The sequence below is a fragment of the Typopeltis vanoorti genome, chromosome 3 (assembly GCF_054136105.1).
Source record: "Typopeltis vanoorti isolate ZY-2024b chromosome 3, IOZ_Tvanoo_1.0, whole genome shotgun sequence".
Taxonomy (NCBI): Eukaryota; Metazoa; Arthropoda; class Arachnida; order Uropygi; family Thelyphonidae; genus Typopeltis; species Typopeltis vanoorti.
In genome coordinates this window covers 60,583,560-60,599,779 of record NC_143551.1, presented here as the reverse complement: position 1 = coordinate 60,599,779, position 16,220 = coordinate 60,583,560, and the positions used below count along the sequence as shown (strand labels likewise).

The 16,220-nt window shown below is 34.0% G+C and overlaps 1 protein-coding gene across 1 annotated transcript in view; it reads left to right on the top strand.

Annotated features, from left to right (window-relative positions):
- Nucleotides 1–16,220, top strand: part of LOC150108188 (post-GPI attachment to proteins factor 6-like) — a 256,316-nt gene that overhangs the window by 147,174 nt on the left and 92,922 nt on the right. The window contains exons 6-7 of the mRNA XM_090390640.1: nucleotides 6,471–6,745; nucleotides 12,275–12,519. Coding sequence (XP_090246766.1) covers nucleotides 6,471–6,745; nucleotides 12,275–12,519 — 520 coding nt within the window. The remainder of the gene's footprint in view (nucleotides 1–6,470; nucleotides 6,746–12,274; nucleotides 12,520–16,220) is intronic.

Genomic DNA, 16,220 nt, shown 5'->3' with positions numbered 1-16,220 from the left:
TACATAACAGCATCTATTGTGAATGTATTCCGAAGGCCAAAAGGATGAATAAGGCAGGGATAAAATGGATAAATGGGGAACTTAAACATGAAATCTGGAAGAAAAAGAAGGTACTTTGGAGAACATACAGGAGAATAATGGTAGTAATCAATTACACAAAGCATATAAAGAACAAGCCAGGAGAGTGACTCAGTTAGTAAGGAAAACAAAAGTGCAGTACGAACAAAAATTGACAAATCAGGCAAAGAAAAATTCAGAGTTTTTTTAGATATATATAGGAAGTAGAAGGAAGAATGATCATGGTAAGATGAAAATGGTAGAATGGTAACTGTTGCAGAAGACATTGTTAAGGTAATCAGTGATCAATTTATAAGAGTGTTTCATCCTGATAACAGTGGAATCATCGGGAACTTGTGTAGAGGACATCGGGGGGGGGAATGGCTTAATAGTGAGTGAGCAGGAAGTATTTGAGGAAATAAATAACCTTGATGTCAATAAGGTGATAGGATTTAATGACATATCACCACTCATCTTAAGGTAATGTTCCAGAGGTGATACTAAGATCTGGCTCCCACTGACAAGACCTCAATAAAGGTCAAAACTGATCTGGATAGTGACCCTTTCCATAATGCATAGCATTATACATACCCATAAAAATATGTGCTTTGCATTATTGGATACTAAGGCAAGTGATCAGAACTTATACCACTTTTAACCACAAGTTGCCCCAGTCCTGAAAATACTTCAGGTACAAACTTTGTTTGCGTACACTTAGATAAAGGATTAAACCAGATATATAATTGGTAGCATAGCCAAGTGAAAAAACTTCCATCAAGTTTTAATGTAATTTTAAGAATTTCTTAAATTTTTTTTCCCCTCAAGATGGTTGGCACTTCCTCAGGTGTTCTGCGTATGGCTTTTCCCCATTTTGTACTCTACCGTACAGGTGCCCTAGATTGAATCTATAAGTCTGATCTTTTTTTTTTTATCTGTTTCATTTATACACATAGTGGATTATGTGTGCCAGAAACCATTTTGTTTTGAGGCCCCAAAAAATTATTGGGAAGCAAATAAAAATTCGAATTTTTTTATGAGATACTCTTGATAGGTAAGCAGCTTGTGTGCTGCTCAAATTTCTGTACAGAAATCTAAGCAGCACACAAGTAAGATCCTAGATATAAGTATTTTGCTATGATAATTTTCTCATATTCTTAAAAATCAATCTTAACGTCCTCAATAATCAAGGAAATTGAGTCTATACACCTCTATTTACAAAAACGAAAAAACTTAATAATACTAAAATACAAGTCAAAAAACTCTTTATATTACAATGTGGTCTTAATACCAAAAACTGCCTACAGAACAATACTAAAATGCATTAAAAATATTCTGAGTTTTAACCTGAACTTAAAATTTATAAAGATAATTAAACAAATTGCATCTTATCTGGGTAGAAAAAAATATACCAGCTAAAAAAGAACACATTTGGACCACTCTTGAAAGAAAGAGTTTCTTTATCTCTTCAGCAGAAACAGATCTTTATCCTGGCGACCCCCCCCCCCCCCCCCGAGTTCCAGACTGGTAGGCCGGTTCTCCTTGAATTCTGAAGACTCGAGACTCAGGGCAGCCCATTAGTTTCAAAACATTTCAAATAACTTGAGAAAAAACGTTACACAAAAACGTTACAAAAATATCTTATCATTTTATATTATAGAGTAGATATATATATATACACACACACACACACACAAAGTTTTTTGGAGGCTGAAGAGACTATGAATCGGATGTGCTTTTGCCAGGATAGATTAGATGTGAGAGTTAACCCAAGAAGAGAAAACTGGTCCTGATTGGCAAGCAGAATACAGGCGGTCCCTGAGTTATGGATGATCCAACTTACAGTGTTCCATACTTATGAACGGGCTCATAAGGATAATTAAATAATTTAGGAACTAGTTTTTTTTGTGCATGTAAACAAACCCGCATTTCACCACATTATTAAAGCAGCTTTTCCCGTTATTTGGAAGTCAAATTTAAGTGCCTGGGTCACACTTGCCATGTTTGAATATTGGTTCTTGAACTGTTTTATTCCTGCTGTGGAATGTTATTGTTCAGAAAAGAAAATTCCATTTAAAGTTCTGCTTGTGAAACAGAATCAAATCCTGATTCTTCAGCAGGTCCATCCTCTATCTCCATCATCACCTTCCGATTAATGTTAGCCTACCTTCTTGCCTCAGAAATACCCCTGAGGTTGCAAGACATTGATGCAATCTTTAATATTCTTTTTTGAAATTTCTTCTATCGCCTATCTAAACTTTTTGTATAAGTTTGTTTTTATGTTCTGTTTGTTTGAATTAAAAGAAAGAGCACAATAGTTTCTGTAACTTATAATTATGATACAGAGGTATATATTATTATTATTATTATTACAGTAATACATTGTATTATTATTGCCACATATGAGCCATTATAGTATTGTTATTATTATTACTGCACATGAGCTGTTCATCAGGGATCCGAGTTACATACAAATCTGACTTAAAGACGTTCTCAGGAACGTATCTCGTTTGTAACCCGGGGACTGCCCCTGTATATCAAAAGTGTGTGTGAGAGAGAGAGCGAGGCATTCTTTTTTCCTTCCTGGAAATGAGGAATGATTGTATTTTGATGGCATTAAAATTCACCAGGTTGTCCTTACCCCACTTGAGAATGGCAATGAGATCAGTGTTTAAGATACTGGTTTAAGGAAGATCTTGAAACATCTTTAAGTATGAATTACCTGAGCATTACAAGGTTTTAAAGATGAAATGAGGAATGGAGAGTACTGTCATCAGCTTACCTTTGAATAGTATTGGATGTTAGAGAGAGACATCATCATTGATAAATAGGAGGAAGAGTGTGGGTGCCAGCATTGAGTCCAGATTGCACCAGCATTAATTAAAAAATCTGATGAAAGGCAACCATCCACTATGACCTGCAATTGAACAATTGGAGAGGAAGCTGGCAATCCATTTACGAAGGGAAGGAGGAATGCCATAAGATGGTTGCTAGCTAATGACAGTTTCCTTCCTTATGACAGTTTGCAGAGGCAATAACAAGATGGGTGTTAGTCATGAAGCACAATCTTTTGATACATCTGGTTAAGAATACTATCAGAACTAGGAGATTTATTGGTATCAAGGCCACTGAGTATTTTTCTGATGTCCTTCTGTTGAAATTCTTGCCAGGATGAGGTGTTTTTATTCCTCATAGTGGAATGAGGAATAAAAGCACTCATAGCAGTGAAATAATTTTTGTTATTAGATCCGAGCAGATGATAAGATCATAAGGGCAGAAGTAATAATCAGATGAGGCAGAGGGGTCCCAAAATTCATCCCAGTTTTCACTGTTGTGATGCCACAGAATAGAAAGCTGAGAATGACTGGGAAAAGGAAGATCTCTAGAAAGGAGACATAGACAAGTGGCCAGGCTTACGAAGAGGAGAGCTGGTTAAAAAAATCTCCAAGGTATTGGGAGAATTTTGAGGATTATATGGAATTCTAGGTGGGAATTTTCTTTTATTAAATCATTACTGATAGCAAACAGTTTGGCTCCTTTTCCAGCTTAATCTGTGAATTTGGAGAAGGAAAGCCAATCTGTGTTGTGGACAGTAAAATCATCAAAGATTATCTCTCTGTTAGGATAATTAGACTGTATGTGATCAACCTTTAGAGATTAGGTAACCAAATAGATCAGTGAAGTCATTGTAGTTAGAATATTAGAGGTAGCAATTGTAGGTAACAAGAGTGAGACTAGGAAATCTTTAGCCAAAGCAGATTTAAATAGGCTGTGAGTATGGACAAAAGATATTGGGGTGTCAGTTTAATGTGGTGAAATATAAAATTATGCATTTTGGGATAAACAGATCACAAGCTGTGTACCACATTGATAGAACTGTATTCCAAGAAAGAGATGATGCTAGGGATTTATGTTTGGTAGTAGACAGAGAGCTGAAGTTTAGAGAATATATTGCTGAGGTGTATTACTTGGCTATTGAAGAACACACTAATAAGTAGAGGTAAGGAAGTTATTCTTCAATAGTCAAGTATGGGATTAATCTGAGTTGATGCCCAAGCCATCTGAGTTGTAGTTTTTTGACTATACTGACAAGTGGTTCTTGCTTAGCCAGATTTAGCACAGCAGAGTTAGTGACATGGTCCATCCAGGTGTATCCACGGATCAGTCTGAGACATGTAATTCCAAAGGAGTTAATTAGATCTGTAGTTTTTTTGGTGCTTATTGTCCAGGTTTGAGAACTATACAAGAAGATCGATATACTGGTTGTATGGTATAGTCTTAATTTTGTCTTTAATGATACTAATGATGATTTCCAGATGGGGCGGAGTTTGTTATGGAAGACTAGAGCCAGCTGTTTACGTTTTCTGATATCATTTTCTGTATTGCTGATGTACGATCCAAGGTATTGAAAGTCCTTTACTCTTTCTAAGGGTTTATCATTGATATGAATAAGTTTTGTTCAATGTTAGAGAGGAAATCTAAATATGGTATCTTTTTTGGAACTATGGCGAATTCATGTCCTTTTGAAAGAATAAGTGTTTCACTATCAGTTAAGGGGTATCCGGACCAGTTGATAACCCAATTTTCTGGAACCCGGAAAGGCTTGATTTGTCTATCAAGAAAGACATCGAATTTATGCTTTAGATGTTGATTTTGTTTATTAAATGAACATTGCATAGAGCATTTAGCCACATTAAGAACTATGTAGAAAAGCTGTGGGTCTAAGTTTGAGGAGATGAAAGTCCAGAGATCAGTAACAAGATGAACATTAATGGCAAGATCTCGTTTAGCTGCTCTGAGTTGATTGCAGACTAAAGACCAGCTGGTGTTCCTGTAGATAGTATGAGCACCAGGTGATTTAATTGTTTCCTTTTTCTTTGTGAAGTTTGGAATAATCTGAAGGTTGCAGCATTTTTTTAAAAAAAGGTAATCCTTGCTTGCAGCTTACCCTGTAATACAGATAGTTTACCAGTCTTTTTGGTAAAGCTTTTCCCACGAAGAAATAGAATTCTAGTTTTGAGGGAAACTTGTGCCATAGTTTTATCATAAATTATTTCAACGTATACACAAGAAGTAACATTTATTAAATATACTGCCAAATATTTCAGTTTGAAACTAACAAACTATCATCAATGGCCTGAACAACATTTTACAAGATAGAATGCAAACAATTGAATTATCCGAAATAGTACGAGCCATGTGATGTTAAATCGCTAATAGCATTATGCTTCACTGAAGAAAAGGTTAATCATAAAAGTGATTATAAAATAATTATATTAAATTATATAATTATTTCTATAAACTGATGTTGTTAAATTACAGCATCAGTTGTAATTTTAAATCTATGGCCTCACAATTTAGATTCCTTACCTACTTTTTTAGCTAAAATCAATACATTATACCCTCGTATCAAATTCACTATGGAAGTTGAAAAAGACAAAAAATTATCCATTTTAAACATTATTCTCATCTACTCAACATCAGTTTATAGAAAACCTGCTTTTACTGGACAATACATTCTCCAACAATCTGCACATCATCCTTCTCAAAAGTAGGAATCATGAAATGTTTAATTCAACAAGCCAGAACTAATTGTTCACCTCCCTATCAGTTACAGGAAGAACTCTCTATATCAAACTGTATATGAAACTAAATGACTTCTCTGAAAGAACTACACCTCTTCTTGACTCCTACAAATCCAACCAAAATAACAAAGAATCAATACCTTGAGTTCAAATCCCATACATCTCTGGAATCCCTTACATATCAGAGCCTATTTTAAGAATTCTGAAGAAATATGATTTAGTAGCTACTTATATTTCCATTAATAAACTATCCACGTATTTCCCATATTCTAAAGATAAACTGTCAACCATGTTTCTTCCTAGTTTTAATCAAGTTCCATGTGACGGCCATCTTTTCTACTTTGGACAAACTGGACATTCAATAGAAAAAATAATTCAAGAACGTCAATCTCATATTTTTCACAACAAATCCAACAAGTCTGGATTGGCACAACACAGAACAGAGGCAGATGACAATGTTCTCTGGTCTCTAAAATAAATGTTACTTCTTGTGTTTACGTTGAAATAATTTTCAAATAATTTTTGAAATAAGTTTCAAAATTTTGCTATTTTGAAAGCTTCTGGTATAGTATTATGCCAGAAAATAATTGTTTACATGATCAGAAAATTATTTTTTTTCCTAGTGTTAGAGGGAACATTAAATTCTCTTACAATGCCTAGCAAGGCAAGCCAGAATATGTAAAATGCCAGAAAATGATGGTTGCAGTGTTGTTTTGGGTTTAATCTATATTTTTTTTACCTTTATAATTGAATCATTTTTACAGAACCATTTTAAAATGACTATGAAGTATATAATTATATTTATGCAAAGAATATATATATTTTATACAGAGTATTTGTTCCTGAAGACATATGGTTATTGGAAGTGATAATTTCCAGCTGTTTATCATACAATGCCAGTAATCATGAGAGTGAAGCCATATCATTCTGTATTCATAAATTTGGTGTTCGTGCCCGAGCATTCCCTTTCCTTGAAAGGCTAAATGCTAGCAATGTGGAAGATAGTTTAGTTCACACTATTTATCACCCAGAAACAGACTCCTACTATTACATACAAGTCCAGACATTGCCTGGATCCACATTTACTGTTATGTCTCATCTGAAAGGTAAATATTATTAGTTTCAAATCTATCTATATATGTATATATAGAATTGAAATCTTCCTAATAATATTCTTAATATTTGATGTTTGCATTATTTTTTCTGAAAAAAAAAAAGTTTTTTTTTTAATAATAATTTTAATTTTTCTAATTTTAACTATATTAGTATATTAATACAGTATGGTACAAAATGAACAGCTGAACTTTAACACCCCCCCCTTCAGTACACATGCTGTGAGATATGCCGTTTGACTGCATGCATGTAATAGAAGAGCACGTGTAGAGTCTACGCCATTATATTTAGCTGTAGCAATGGTGTTGATGTTGGAAGAAAAGATGTTTATTGTTGAACATTATTTTTGTTCATACTGAGTTGGTACAACAAAATGGTCCAAGCCTATGACATGTTTGTATGCAGTTTGTTCATCATTTCCATAAATGTGCCCCAAGCAATAGTGTTATTATTGTCTTAATCGATAGATTCCAACATACCAGGAGTCTTCTGACGTAATGCAAAGGGCATCATGTGTTAACATGATGATATGTAAATATCATGTTTACACGTGATGATATGTACCAGATTCAGCACTCCTAGGGGACTAGGGGTTTGTGAGTGCTGGATCTGGTAATAGCATCAGAAGATGTATCCATAACTAAGATAGACCCTCTGCCTCTAATTGAGGAGAATGACCATGCAGTCTTGTTCTGGGATGTTACTAAATATGGAATTCTCTGTCAAAAAAGGATTTATGTTGTAATATAAAGCTAGTAATTAGGACACACTTAGGAAGTATCTTGGAGCAATGCCATGTTTTGAGAAGCAACAAGAAAAAAACATCAGTAGGGCATGAGAAGTGGTCAGGGATTGCTTGAGAGAAGTAGTATCAGACTTGCATATCCACACTCAGGAGATTAAACCAAGTGGCTGTTAAGTGGATGAGTAGAACTATAAAGCAAGAATTGCAAGAAAAAAAAAAGTTGACTAGTATGGTAAAGAAAGGCCAAATCAGATATTGAGAGAAAATTAGCTAAGCAGGCCAAAGTAAATCCAAAAGAGCTTTTTTGTCAAGTAGCAAATATGAGGATGACAGAATCAGAAGAAATAATGAAGTTGCTGAGTGATCACTTTGCAAAGGTATCATCAAGCTGGAGATTTTGCAGCTGCTGATGTGACAGAGAATGTCAAAATTGAGGTTGCTGAACAGGCGTTAGCATATTGAAAAGTATCAATGTGAATACACAAGTGGAACTGAATGGCATGTTGGCCGTGTGTTATGTAGATGTGCAAGAGAATTTGTAGTGTCTCTGATGAAGTTGTTCAGTTTAAGTCTCAGCTCTAGCAGGGTTCCAAGGAAGTGAAAAGAGAGTAGGATAATTGAATTACATAAAAGTGGATTTGACATAGGCAGAACTAGCAAATTACATAATAGCTAATAGCGGTTGAAGTAGCAGAAATGTTGGTTAAAGGTAAAATCCAGAATTAGATAAGGAAAATGGTTACACCATGATATTGCTGGACTTTGCAAAGTCATTTGGCAAAATACTGCATGGAAAACTTACAAAAGTTGGAGGAAATGGGAATGGACGTGAAGCTAGTGGCATGGATTGGGGGGGGGATAGACACTAGATAGTAGTGGTGTGCAAACTAGGACAACGAGGGTGACTAGTGGAGTGCCTCAGGGTTCTATGCAAAGGCCAATGTTCTTTAATTTTTATATTAATAATATAGGGAAAGATCTCAGGGGAGGAAAGTATTCAGTTGTTTGCTGATGATACAAAATTGTGGAGGGCAACAGTTGATAAAGGTGATGTAGATATCCTACAGGATGATTTAAATAATTTGGCATTCTAAGCAAAGGGTAATGGTTGTCAATTTAATGTTACAAAACATAAGTTTATGCACCTGTTGAAAAGCTTACATGTTTACGTATTCTTATATAGTGAAACCTGTGGAGCATCCATAACTATAGAATAACATGCATGCCACAGTAAATAACTTTTTGAAATTGTAAATATTTCTTCTTAGGTATCATAAGACATCATCAGTACGATCATTGAATCACACAGGCACTAGTGTTAGTGCCTGCATGGACATTATCTTGTGATCCCTGAAGATGGTAATGTAACATAACGTTACCAAAATATATAAAGTATTAAAGTGTTTTAATTAATATTTTAGTATACGTTGTTCTTTCTCTAAAATCTGAGAGTTATGTATTACCAACGTATAAGTATACAATTTTAAAATTTCACAAAAGAAAAAAAAAAAGTCATGGCATTTAAAGATCGAGATCATGTTAGATCAAAAATAGTCATAGAAACTAAAATAATAGAACAAGTGACAAAGTTTAGTTATTTAGGCTGCATAATAACATATCTAAAAGATAAAGATATAATGAAAAAAATTAAGAAATTTCAGAAAATTGTGAAACAATTAAAAGAACGCTGAATAACAAAATCAAGATGAGAAACTCGATTAAAATTTTATAAAGTAATGGTCACTCTCACTCTGTTATATCATTCAGAAACATGGACTGCTAAAAAAAGAAAGATGAAAGTAAAATACAAGCTGCAGAAATGAGATTTTTAATAGCACTTAAAGATGCACAAAATTGGACCATATAAAAAATGAAGACATCAGAAGAGAGCTACATATTTACAATGTAAATGAAAAGATCCTGAAATATAGAAAGAAATGGAAAGAGCATCTGTTTAGGATGGAAAGATATCGGCTACCGAAAGAGGTGGACCAGAGAGGAAGGAATTCTTTCAGAAGAATATCAATAAGTTTCTTCTTTCTCAACCCTTATCTGCACCTCATACGTGTCACTGATGTGCTATAGGTTCTTATACCTCTCGTGTGCAGGATAAATAATAATAAAAAATATTTAACAGATCATTTACTTCATTTGGGACACTTGGAGATATTTTAGTATCTATAGTCACTACATCAGTATTAGTTTTTGTGTTTATCTGGAAAGTTTGTATCATAATGGTTATAATCATACTCATTTTTTAGGAACATATCAAGAGTGGTTCCATAAAGATTGGGTATTTTAGTTTAGTTAACTTGCCTTGATAAATATTGGAAGTTAAACATGAGGATATTTCTGATTAGAATAAGATTACCATCACTATGTTTAAATATATGCTTGAGAGCTGTTACTCCCTGATGTGATACCTAAGAGCTAATTTCAGCATTAGAGATGTCAAGAAGTTGCATTCTGATATTAGAGTTGTATACAGGTTTTGATTTTTTACTTGATATTTCTACCAGAATATACTTTTGAATGGAGTTTCTCTACTGATTTAGGACTATCCACTTTCTGTGTGAAGAAATGATGACATTTTACCTCTTGGACATTTTACATAAGACATTTCTGCTTATATAGACTGTATATAAGCAGAAATAATGGTATATGTGATGTTTCAGTTATTTTTGTCTCTTTTTCTCTGGATATTATTTCTTCATTGACTTCTTGAGGTGGTATTTGAGCCCCTTAGGAAAATGAATTAGGGAGATTCATAGTTAAATCTTTTGAAGTTCTCCCACCTGCCATAGCCAGAGTGAGCCTTTGACTCTGTCCCCTCAGATAGGGATGGAGGCTCACTGTAATAGTATCATTAGTAGGTTTGTTTGCAAAAATTAGTGGTACTTCCTTTGATCCTAGCTGAGCTATCTCTTGCTAGAGCAGGGACCAAAGCAGTGCAAGCACACTACCAGGAATCCATTTTCCAGATGTCTATGGGTTGTACAGGCTGCCACTCAACACAGTTGTATGACATTCTAATTCTGAAAATCACCAGGATTAAACATAAAACTCTGGGAGAAGTAGAGAAAATAATCAGGTAAGAGAGAATGAAAAAAGACCAGCATAATTGTTAGAAGGCAACACATATAGGGTAACTTCCTGAAGTTTATTGCTCTAACCTTGTGTGCACACATACTCACACAAAAGCATTATCTCACAGATGGGATGGGGGAGAAAACTTACTGTGAAATAATGAAATATGACACATTTTTCTGAATGACATATTCTTCTGTACTATTCATATTATATTATCTTTCACAGTATAGAGTTAACCTTTTATTCATTACTCCTTACTCATTTTAAAAATTTATGGAATTTACAACCGTGTTAAAAAAAAAAAAAAACATTTTTATTATCTTGATGTTTCGATCTTCACATGAAGATTTGGATGTATGCTCCAGATCAAGAATTATCTGGAGCATACATTAATATACAAGACAAGCTGAGTTACATTATTAACTATAAGCTAAAGAAACAATGATTTGATCACATGTTATTCTACTGGAATGACCTCTAGTGAAAAAAAAAAATTACATCTTGCTAAATTCTATTTACGATGACAGAATAAACATTCTTTCAGAAACAACGATGTCCTATTTTTAGTATTGCAATTCTTATTTTTGCTTTTAAGATACTGGATTTTCTACAGTCCTGTTTATAGTTGTTCTTAGTGAGGAACATTCCGTGGGTCGAATATATACCTTCCATATGTTTGGGATTTTTAGACCATCATTATTGTTCAGATTGGGGTGGTTGATAATAATCTCACATGCTTCCTTGAAATTTCATTCATACCATGTTTTAGTTCGATCTCAAAGTATGGATGACTGACTGCGAATCTCAGAAAGGATGTTTTCCTGTTATCTCTCTGATTAGAATAAGTCATGCTCAAAATTTTATTAATTCTTTCTTGATACAGGTAAGTGAAATGTACTACTTTTTATTGTTTACTTGATTTTGTTGTAATATGAACAAAAAAAAAAAAAGAAAGAAAAAAGCTAAATAAAGCTTCACCTGTCTTTGAATAGTTCATCATATACTATTCATAAAGAGCAACATTATGTTGGTATGAATGAAAATTCAAGGAAGCATGTGAGATTATTATCAACCACCCCCAATCTGAACAATAATGATGATCTAAAAATCCCAAACATATGGAAGGTATATATTTGACTCACGGAACATTTCTCACTGAGAACAACTATAAACAGGACTGTAGAAAATCCAGTATCTTAAAAGCAAAAATAAGAATTGCAATACTAAAAATAGGACATCATTGTTTCTGAAAGAAAACCATCTGAAAGAATGTTTATTCCTGTCATCGTAAATAGAATTTAGCTTGATGTAAATTTTTTTTTTTCCACTAGAGGTCATGCCAGTAGAATAACATGTGATCAAATCATTGTTTCTTTAGCTTACAGTTAATAATGTAACTCAGCTTGTCTTGTATATTAATGTATGCTCCAGGTGATGATCTTGATGTGAAGATCTAAACATCGGGATAATAAAGTTTTTTTTTTTTAACACGTAAATTCCATAAATTTTTAAAATGAATGCTGATCACCGTGTAACTCTAAAAGAAAGGATTACTCCTCACTCTTTTTGTATTATATTATTTTCTCAAGGTTAAAAATAATCTATATGAGTATGGAAAAGTGGTATAGTCGTAATTCTGTTGTAATTACTAATTATTATTCTTTATTATTTATTTATTTTGGTATAGCTTGTTCTCTGACATGGCATCACAGCAAAAGACAACATAAAATGGTTTCTGGGGATTATCCTAGTAATTTTTTCTCTGTACTTGAATGGATACAAGGTCATTCTCATACTCACATGCCTAGAATAAATTTGTTAAATCTCAAAGTATGGATGACTGACTGGGAATCTCAGAAAGGATGTTTTCCTATTATCTCTCTGACTAGAATAAGTCATGCTCAAAATTTTCTTAATTCTTTCTTGATACAGGTAAGTGAAATGTACTACTTTTTATTGTTTACTTGATTTTGTTGTAATATGAACAAAAAAAAAAAGAAGCTAAATAAAGCTTCACCTGTCTTTGACTAGTTCATCACATGCTATTCATAAAGAGCAACATTTTTTCCTACCCCTCCTCAGTATTGCAGTGGTTAACAAAAATAAATAAATAAATAAAGATCATTATGTTGTAAAGATACCATTAAGTTAACACATCAGAAGTAGACTAGAATTACATCCATTTATGAGGGTGGTCTGAAAAGGTCTCACCTAACAATGAAAAAACGAATTTATAATTTCAAAATTATTTTTATTTTTCAACATAATCTCCCTTAAGACTAATACATTTATTCCAGTGATGCTCCAGCACCATTATCCCGTCCCTGTAGTGGTTCTGCAAAATACTCCTCTACAGCTGCAATCACCTCTTGATTCGAAGAAAAACGCTGACCAGCAAGGAAGAGTTTTAGTTTTGGGAAGACATAGAAGTCAGAGGGAGCCAAATCTGGGAAATAGGGTAGATGTTCCAACAATTCATAGTGCAGAGCCCTTAATTTTCCCATTGCCAAAACACCTTTGTAGCCAGGTGCATTATCCTGATGAAAGATGAAACTGGGTCTTTTCTCACAAATTTTTTTGTATAATCTGATTAAAAGATTGGAGTAATAATATTTCTCGGTTATTGTGTTATCATTTTCAAGATAATTAATAAACAAAATGCCTTTAGCATCCCAAAATACCGATGCCATAACCTTTCCTGCTGATGGAACCGACTTCGTCTTCTTTGGCACTGAACAACCAGCTTCTGTCCACTGTTTTGATTGCTGTTTGAATTCTGGTAATGGTGAATCCAAGTCTCATCCATAGTAATAAATCGATGCACAAAATCAGTTTTATTCTTGTTAAAACAATCCAAGCACTGTTCAGAGATTTTCATGTGAGTGTGTTTTTGATCAGCTGTGAGCAAGCGCACCACCCATCTTGTGCAAAGCTTTTTCATTTGCAATTCTTCATTCAAAATATATCCTACACATTCTTTTGAAATGCCTATAGTCTCAGCAATTTCACGCACTTGGACTCAGCAGTCATCCAATACCATATCGTGTACTCGATCAATGATTTCTGGTGTTGTTACACTTTTTGGATGTCCTTCATGTGGATCATCTTCAAGGCTGGTACGGCCACGTTTAAACTCGGCAACCCATTTCTTAATTGTTGAAAATTAAGGAGAAGAGTGCCCATAAACTTTTATGAACTTCGAATGAATTTCTTTTGGCGTTAAACCTTCTTTTACAAAGAATTTTATAACTGTGCAATACTCATTTTTATCCATTTCGAGGAATACAGACAACACTTTTGCTTCAGACAGCTGTATAAAACAAGCTGCTTGATAAAATGACTTGCAATTTCACATGGATGATTATGACAGATGCACCAACTTAAAAAAAAAAAAAATCTGCCGATAGTCACATTTTTTTTTTTTCTGTGGTTGAGGACAAGAACTTTTCAGACTACCCTCGTATTTGCATAGTATCAGTATATCATGGACATAGTATCATGAACAAGCAATGACTGTACTTTCATTTTCACCACCATGTTGCTTTGCAATGCCAGCAGAAGTACACTTGTATAAAGTTGATGTATTTTTGAAAGAAAAGTACTAATCATTGTAGTGAGTAAACAAGAATAGTTGCTGATGAAAATGAAATATCTTTCTAGGAGAGGAATTTCCCAAAAAGAGAAGGAAATTTAAAATAGACACAGAGAGATTTGGGGGGAGGCCTAACAATAATTAAAGTCCTTGGTGATATAATTGTTGCCTTTATTAATTAAAGAAGAAAACTAGTTAATAAAACTATTTTGTCACACTCATCTGTCATCTACCCAACAGGATGACAGCAAGCTTTTATCCAGCCTGTCCCTAAAAGGTAGATAAAATTCAGATGACAAAGTTTTGTACTATTGTCTTCACCTGAATATTCTCAAAAGTAACGGAAAAGGTCATTCATAGCAAGCTTCTTCACCCTCTGGAACAATCACCAGTTTGAATTCTGCTACTCTCATTCATTCATTCTCATCCTCAACATAACTATTTTTTTTTTTTGGAAATTACAATGCATACTGAATATTAATTATAATAACTAATTAATACTTCCAATATTTCTGTAATGTTATATTGTCATCATCAGGGATCATAGAATAGTGATATTATGCACATAAGCATTAACAATGGGTAAATGAAGCTGAAGAAAAGCAACCAAAGTCAGGGCCAGACTCCTAAATCCCTAGTGGGCTGAAGATCTGAGGATGAGTACGTCCCATTGGGACAGTGTTATGCTTGCAGATTTGTTGAGGTTTTGAAAAATTTCTCAGGCCTGAGGAAGATTACAGGAATAGCCTCTCATATTTGTATTTGCTGCAATCCAATAGAGTGGCCTTCTTCCAGCATATCCTGTGATGGGTGTCCAAAGCATAGTCAGCAAATCCATTGTGGCTGTAATGATGGAAACGGATGTAGTCCTTGTGATCAGAAATTCTGATATTGGCTGTCCTGCCTGTTTGGATTCTCATCCTCACTTACCTTACTCACCTTTGTACACAGCATGTGGAAAAATTTGAAGGAACTTGCATTGCTCTCAATATTTCCAAGGCATTTGATCATGTCTGACATTGAAGCCTTTTTGCCAAGCTACCATGTTATGGTCTTCCTTCCCTGACATGTGATTGAATTGCCAGTTGCCTCCTGCATTTCTATTCATTATGTATCATGGTAAATGGTCTCATCAGATTTTACTATCAGTACTGGAGTACACCAGGTCTCTGTTCTGTTAACCATGCTCTTCTGTGTATCCATGAACTTCTCTCTCTCCAACTTCAAATGCTATCAGTAATTTCTAAGAGCAATACTCTCCATTCCTTTTCTTCAATTGAAAATCTGTCTGTCAGGTATCCTCTCCCTCCAAGATATAGACTACTGTGTGTTTCCACCATGTCCTATTCTGTACTACTGTGCTGCTTTCCACATATGAGAGATAAGTTCATTCTTCTATATTTTTCATCCACTCCAGTTTGTCTTCATCTCCTCCTCTTTCCCGCAACAGTTCCTTCAAGAGGTGTAGGCAACTGTGTCTAAGAGTATTTCCAAAATAGCTGACTTTTCTCTTTTTAATTTCTTTTATCAGGCTTTTGTTTTCACCTACTATCTCTAGTACCTCTTTGTCTTTTCATCTTTCCATGATATCCTCATAATTCTTCAGCATCTACATTTTAAAGACCTCCAGTTTTTTCACACTCAGATTGAAAGTGTCCATGTTTCTACTCCATATAATAATGTGGACCATATGTAACATTTGGTGATTCTCAGTCTTGTTTTCAGATTTAATTCTCTAGATCTCAAACTTTAGATATCCGTGTACCCCTTCTTAAATTTTCATTATTTACAAGTACCCTCCCTTTATCAAAATAATAATAAATAAATAAATAAATAAAAAGTATATTTCGTTGTAAATGCCTATTTTATTTGAATTTAGATGTACATAAAAAAAAAGATTTATTTTTAATAGAACACAATTTATAAAGGTACTATAAATTTTTACTTAATTTAAATAATTTATCATCAATGAGAGGGATACAATATCAACGTTTTCTTTTGCTTACAGCTACTTGTATCTGCTATATTGCTCTCTTTTGTG